Here is a 6689-nt window from a genome sequence, read left to right on the forward strand (position 1 = left end):
TAACAAATATTATATCTTGAACATATAATTTCAAAAATATGATAGATTTAGAGATTTAGTGATAAAAATCTTACGATCATACCAATCAAATTAAAATTTTAGATCTTCCTCTAATTATTTGCTCTTATAAGATAAATTAGATACTGAATTATGTGGATTATTTTTCGTAATCCTTCCAATCAAAATCAAATTATTTATTCAAGATTTTAGCAATAACTTTCACAAAACTCCTTTTCGAAAAAAAAAATACAAAATTGGTTGATCGACCAGAACTAATTATATTCGCTAGTCAAAAACGTATAAAATATATATATTGCAAATATATAATGGCCGGTCGGCTGTAACTAATAGAATTTGCTAGACGATATATATATATTATACATATATACAAACAATATATATTTTATCGGCTATTATTTGTGAAAGCGGCTAAAAATATATATTTATTTTATATTTTTTATTTTATCCTTAATATTTTGAAAGCATAGTTTGACCACAAATTTAAAAAATTACCTTATTTTTCTTAAACTCTGTACCGGGTTCCTAATCGGTTTTATTTTTTAAAAATATAATGAACTTTTGCCCCAAGCCCAAACTCCTTCTAATGAGTTCAATCGAAAAACAAACAAACGGACCCTAAATCCGAACCGCTTACTGCTTTTGCCAACCATTCTCGCCCTAATTTGTTCCTTCTCATCTCCCTCCGGCGAACTTCTTCACGTTCTCGTCATAATCCGGCCGTATCAAATTGTATGTATCCCGTAGCTGTTATCCCTTCAGTTATTCTCTATGCAATTATTTTAATGCTAAATTTTTAGGCTTGATTGAGCTGAATTTTAGAATTTTTGAGTGATTAATAGAGTTGAATGGATCTGAATCGATAATTATTTGGTTCATCATCATAGTATTTCCCTGTTCTTTTGTATTCTGTAGACAGCCTTAGGGTGATTTAGACTTATAGTACCTTACAATGTCGCTGACGGTGATATCCCAGTAAAAGGAGTGTCTTTGCCACAGTTGGTTTCAGTTTATCCAATCTTTCATCGGGAAAGGATTAATTCCAGTGAAATTAGCTCCATTAATTCTCAATGGAGCAGCGGATAACTATGATTTGCCAATCAATTGTGTAGCATAACTATGAATTTTGTCGGAGTCATTCTGTCGCCCTTCTGCAATATACTCTAGAAAAAGGTTGCAAGCTCTCAAAGTCCTTCTGAATTCTTTGAAGTTGCTCCGTGAAAGAAGCTAGTGAATCTGAATGGTGACTTTGGAACTCCTTCAGGTTGTTTAAAAGGAAATCAACATAGCCGAGTGAGCTGGATTTTAGAATTTTTGAGTGATTAATAGAGTTGAATGGATCTGGATTGATAATTATTTGGTTCATCAGCATAGTTTATTTCCCTGTTCTTTTGTATTCTGTAGACAGCCTTAGGGTTTAATTGGGTGATTTAGACTTATTGTTTTATATTTCCTTTGTTTTAGGTCTGTTTATTGTCAAACTACCAATTATTGTGTTTTATAAATTGCTCTCATTTTGTCTAAATTATCAAAAATATTAGTAACTAAAAAGTTGCTTTTTTTTGTCCATGTAGTTTTTGAAGTTGTTATTGGACAAGTAGCTGAGCGGAATAGAAGATCATGGAAGAAGAGTTAACTGATATGCTTTTGGAGGCTGCTGGTAGAACAAATACGGGCGGAAGGAATCGCCCTCCTCCATCGTCTAGGAGGCATCAGAAGAGTTCATATTCTGACGATGGAAGTGATTCCAGGGACGCTGACTCCGATGATGATTGTGGGTATTCAGGTAGAAAGCTTTCCGGTTCACAAGTTGCTCTCAAGAAGGGATTGGACCCTCCGGAAAGAGACGATGGTCGTAGCAGTCGCAGAGAAGGTGTCGATGATGGAGATGCTTATGGTGAGAGGAGGAGAAAAAGTGAACGAGTAGATGAGGATGAAAGGGTTGTTAGGAGTGAGAGAAGAAGAAGAGATGAACGCGAAGATGACGCTGGAAGAGATGATAGGAGACAAAGGAAGGTGAAAGATGATGAAAAGGATGATAAGAAGGAGAGCAGAAAAAGTGAAAGCCAAGTTGTTGATGATGATGATGAAGGGGATGATAGGAGGAAGAGGAGGAGAAGACATGAAGGTGAAGATGGTGATGTAAAGGATGATAGGAAGGAGAGGAGTCGAAGGAATGTAGATGAAAGGGATGATAGGAAGGAGAGGAGTCGAAGGAATGTAGATGAAAGGGATGATAGGATGGAGAGGAGTCGAAGGAATGTAGATGAAAGGGATGATAGGAAGGAGAGGAGGAGACAGAAAGATGATGGTGAGAAGGTGCCTAATAGAAGGGAGGATGAGCACAGATACAAGGGTAGGGTTGATCGTTATAATGATGGGAGAGAAGGGGATAGGAAAAAGAGGAGGAGGGATGTAGAAAGAGAAAAGAGGGTCGATGATAAGCATGAAAAAGATAAAAATAGGAAAGCTAATGCACAAGAGGATGGGGCTTTGAAAGCCGGTGAGGAGGATTCCAAGGTGCAAAAGCAAGATGTTAATTTGAATATGGACACATCAAAGTTGGGCAGGAGCGGCGGTGTTTACATTCCGCCATTCAAATTGGCTAGAATGATGAAGGAGGTTCAGGACAAGAGCAGTGTCGAGTACCAGAGGATGACTTGGGACGCTCTAAGGAAGAGCATTAACGGGCTAGTGAATAAAGTTAATGCAGCAAACCTCAAAAACATTATCCCGGAGTTATTTGCCGAAAACTTGATTCGAGGGAGGGGTCTCTTTTGTAGATCCTGTATGAAGTCCCAAATGGCTTCTCCAGGTTTTACTGATGTCTTTGCGGCGTTGGTTGCCGTGGTTAACACCAAGTTCCCAGAAGTGGGTGATCTTTTGTTAAGAAGGATCATACTGCAGCTGCAAAGGGCTTATAAACGTAATGATAAGGTTCATATCTCTTGCTTTTATGCTTGCAGGTCTTTTTGATTTATGCAATATAATGTATATTTGTACATTATTGTTGTTTGGACGACAGAGAACAGACGGTTTATTTGGATGTCACAGAGATACCTTAAAATCCTCCTTTGAGAATATCACTCACTACAAGAAAAAATGGTTGTTTGGGGGGGGGGGGGGGGGGAGTGCTGCCGAGCCATTTAGTTTAGTTATTAAATTCATGTTTCATAATGCGAATCTTCTCATAATTTGTCTTACCCTTAATTTTTACTCTTGCAGCCTCAGTTGTTAGCAGCTGTCAAATTTATTGCTCATCTTGTAAACCAGCAAATCGTTCATGAGCTTATTGCTCTTGAACTGCTTACAGTTTTATTGGAGAAACCTACTGATGATAGTGTTGAGGTTGCAGTTGGTTTTGTTACAGAATGTGGTTCAATGCTTCAGGACCTCTGTCCACGAGGATTGCATGGTGAGTATACCTTGAAAATTTGTTCTGTAATTCACGATTTCTATTTTAGTTTATTCATGTAAAGTTTTGCCGTGTTTGTCATGCTAATACGTTTTTTGCATTTAAATAGGAATCTTTGAGCGTTTCCGTGGTATTCTTCATGAAGGAGAAATAGATAAACGAGTTCAGTTCTTAATTGAAAGCCTCTTTGCATTGCGAAAAGCAAAGTTTCAGGTGAGTTTGGTTTTAAATTGTTTTATGAGTAAGAAGAAATATTTGATTCCTTATTTATCAAAGCACAGAGAAATATTAGACCGCTTACATGCATCCTCCTCAGGGTTACCCAGCTGTGCGTCCAGAACTTGACCTTGTTGAGCAGGAAGATCAATTAACACATGAAGTCTCTCTCTCAGATACAATAGATCCAGAAATTACTTTAGGTATGTTTTATAATTGGTTTTTCATAGAGGTATTATAATGGACTGCTTTTTGTTGCTATTTTGTTTCTTGAGCAATTATATGGAATTTTGATTTTGATGTTGGTCTATATGCTCAGATATTTTCAAGCCGGATCCTAATTTCTTAGAAAACGAAAGGAAGTATGAAGAATTAAAGAAGGCAATACTTGGTGAAGAATCTGAGGAAGAAGGAGAGTCTGATGCAGAATCAGAGGATGAAGATGAAGATGATGAGTCTGACGAAGAGGATGAGGAGCAAATGAAAATAAAGGACGAGACAGAGACAAACTTAATCAACCTCCGGAGAACGATCTACCTGACGATTATGTCTAGTGTTGACTTCGAAGAAGCAGGGCATAAGCTGTTGAAAATCAAACTAGAGCCTGGTCAGGAGGTTGGTATCTTAATCTCTCTTCTTTTTTTGGCGTTATTCTACTCCTGTTGAGCCATGTCCTATGCATAACTGTATGCATGCTCACATGGATTGATCTGTACATAGATTTTCATGTGCTTTGATGGTCGAAAGATAATAATGTCGCTTTTGATTTGGTTGTCATTATATGGAAAAGATTAAATTAAAACAAAAACGTAGTTGAACTTGAGAAAAGATCTAGCAAAAATTTAAATTTTTGGATACAAAATAAAGAGTACAAATATCCAGAATTTAAGCTCTTGTTGAATTTGATTTTTCCTCGTATTTATCATGGATAGCGTAGAGACATTTCCATTCCATCATTCTCAAGAAAAGGACATTGCCAGTGAACCGTGCATACCATAAACCATTTTTCTGTGGTTCCGCTAAGATGATGGTTGAGGAATAGAGGTGGCAATGAAGGTGGGGGGATTATGTAATTGGCTTGCCTTGTGGTCAATGTAGGTGGAGATTCATGTAGCCCATGATGCAACTTCTAACATTGATAATTTGAGGAATTAATTAGCTCATGCTTCATGTGTAATAGTCATCGGGAGGACACAAGTCACCTGCTGCTTCACTGCAAGGCAGCTTTTGACTTGTGGATTCTTTTATATTCTCCTTTGGAATCCATCAGGTTATTCCAGCTAATGTTAGTTTTTCAATAAGTTAAATAGTTATTTAATAATGGGACTGAGGCGTAGTAGTAGTAGTAGTTGTTGTAATGGGAAAAACTCCCGTATACAAGCAGTATACTGTCCAGCTAATCTTAGTTCTCATGTGGAACATCCAGCAACGTAGAAAAAAGGGAGAAACTGGAAATTTGCACCTTTGTGTGTGGTCGTGGACTATTCTATTCATAAGATGAGTACAACTTTTCACCAATTTTTTTTATCGAAGGGGAGTATTCCCAGTATATTGATATCTTAGGACTGTATCAGGATGATTATTAAGTTTTGGTATATTAATTTTGACTTGTTTATTGCTTGTTGTCAATAAGTAACTTATTTTGGTAGCCTGGTACCTTGACTTGGTTTCTCTCGGAGCCAGGTTAAAATGGAAAATGATTTTGGCGTTGTAATCATTTTTGTCCTGAGAGAATATTGTCTATTCTTGTGTTAATGAGTGACTCTTTGCTTGGTTTTGGCAAAAAGAAAAGAAAACCGATTTAAATTTGTTTGATCCATGCAGATGGAGTTGTGCATCATGTTATTGGAGTGCTGCAGTCAGGAGAGGACTTATCTTCGTTACTATGGACTACTGGGGCAGCGTTTTTGTATGATCAACAGAATTCATCAGGAGAACTTTGAAAAATGTTTTGTGCAGCAGTACTCCATGATCCACCGGCTTGAAACTAATAAACTGCGTAACGTAGCCAAGTTTTTTGCTCATTTGCTTGGCACTGATGCTCTGCCTTGGCATGTTTTGGCTTATATACGGCTGACAGAGGAGGACACAACATCTTCTTCTCGTATATTTATCAAGATTCTATTCCAGGTATATAATTTGGTCTCTAATTTCTACAGCTTGCTTCATTTTTTTCTTTCAAATAAGTTATAGCTAGTTTGATCTTTGTGGCCTAATTTCTTTAGACCCTCTCTATTATATTAAAAGAATTGCTGTTTCCGAGTATTTACTTTCTATTTATCCACCTGCTTGAAGTCTTTTATCACTAAATATATCACCACATGTCAAAAGTTGCATTTTGACCACGTCCATCATCTTTTCTCCTGCTCTTTTCTGGGATTCTTGTTTTCATTTCTTTTTTTAGACGGCGGGGGGTGCTTGGGGGGACAGCAGTAATAGGACATTATTCTGTTAGCTTCAAATTCAATCTAGATGTGTCATTTATGCAGGAGTTGTCAGAGCACCTAGGCATCCGCTTGTTGAACGAGCGTCTTAACGACCCCAACATGCAGGACTCCTTTGACTCTATTTTCCCGAAGGATAATCCCAAGAATACAAGGTTTGCTATCAACTTTTTCACTTCCATTGGTCTGGGCGGAATTACCGAAAATCTGCGAGAGTATCTCAAGAACATGCCAAGGCTTATCATGCAACAACAGAAGCCTGTTTCTGAATCGGATGAGTCTGGGAGTTCATCTGATTCTGAATCTTCAGGATCCGAGTCAGAATCATCATCATCCAGCTCTGAAGAAAGTGATAGTGAAAGTGATGATATACGAAAGAAGCGGAAGAGGAGACGATAGGGACCTTAGACTGCTCAGCAACCTGAAAACTGATATGTATTACGATTGTGAACTAGTTATAGCAAGTGTTATTTTCCTCAGATTAGGTTTTTATTTGCTTTGTATGTTTAATTCACTACAATCTGTGCAGTTTCAGTCTTGACTTTGTTCCAGTTTTGACTAGTTGAACCTTAAAGATTTATTTCTTCTTTTTCGTA

General features: G+C 37.4%; 1 protein-coding gene across 1 annotated transcript; it reads left to right on the forward strand.

Moving 5' to 3' along the window:
- Positions 1 to 545: 545 nt before the first annotated feature.
- Positions 546 to 6689, forward strand: LOC107761431 (uncharacterized). Its single transcript, XM_075230545.1, has 8 exons — positions 546 to 750; positions 1593 to 2955; positions 3244 to 3433; positions 3543 to 3646; positions 3750 to 3852; positions 3969 to 4264; positions 5474 to 5779; positions 6139 to 6689. Exons 2-8 carry the CDS (start codon positions 1639 to 1641, stop codon positions 6490 to 6492), a joined length of 2670 nt encoding a protein of 889 aa, XP_075086646.1. The 5' UTR covers positions 546 to 750; positions 1593 to 1638; the 3' UTR covers positions 6493 to 6689.

The sequence above is a fragment of the Nicotiana tabacum genome, chromosome 15 (assembly GCF_000715075.1).
Source record: "Nicotiana tabacum cultivar K326 chromosome 15, ASM71507v2, whole genome shotgun sequence".
Lineage (NCBI taxonomy): Eukaryota > Viridiplantae > Streptophyta > Magnoliopsida > Solanales > Solanaceae > Nicotiana > Nicotiana tabacum.

Bases quoted from the DNA above. Each gene is read 5' to 3' on its own strand.
- LOC107761431 (XM_075230545.1), top strand. From the start codon at position 1,639: ATGGAAGAAGAGTTAACTGATATGCTTTTGGAGGCTGCTGGTAGAACA. The intron at 3,434-3,542 runs GTGAGTATACCT...GCATTTAAATAG, and splicing joins CTGTCCACGAGGATTGCATG to GAATCTTTGAGCGTTTCCGT. The intron at 4,265-5,473 runs GTTGGTATCTTA...TGATCCATGCAG, and splicing joins AACTAGAGCCTGGTCAGGAG to ATGGAGTTGTGCATCATGTT.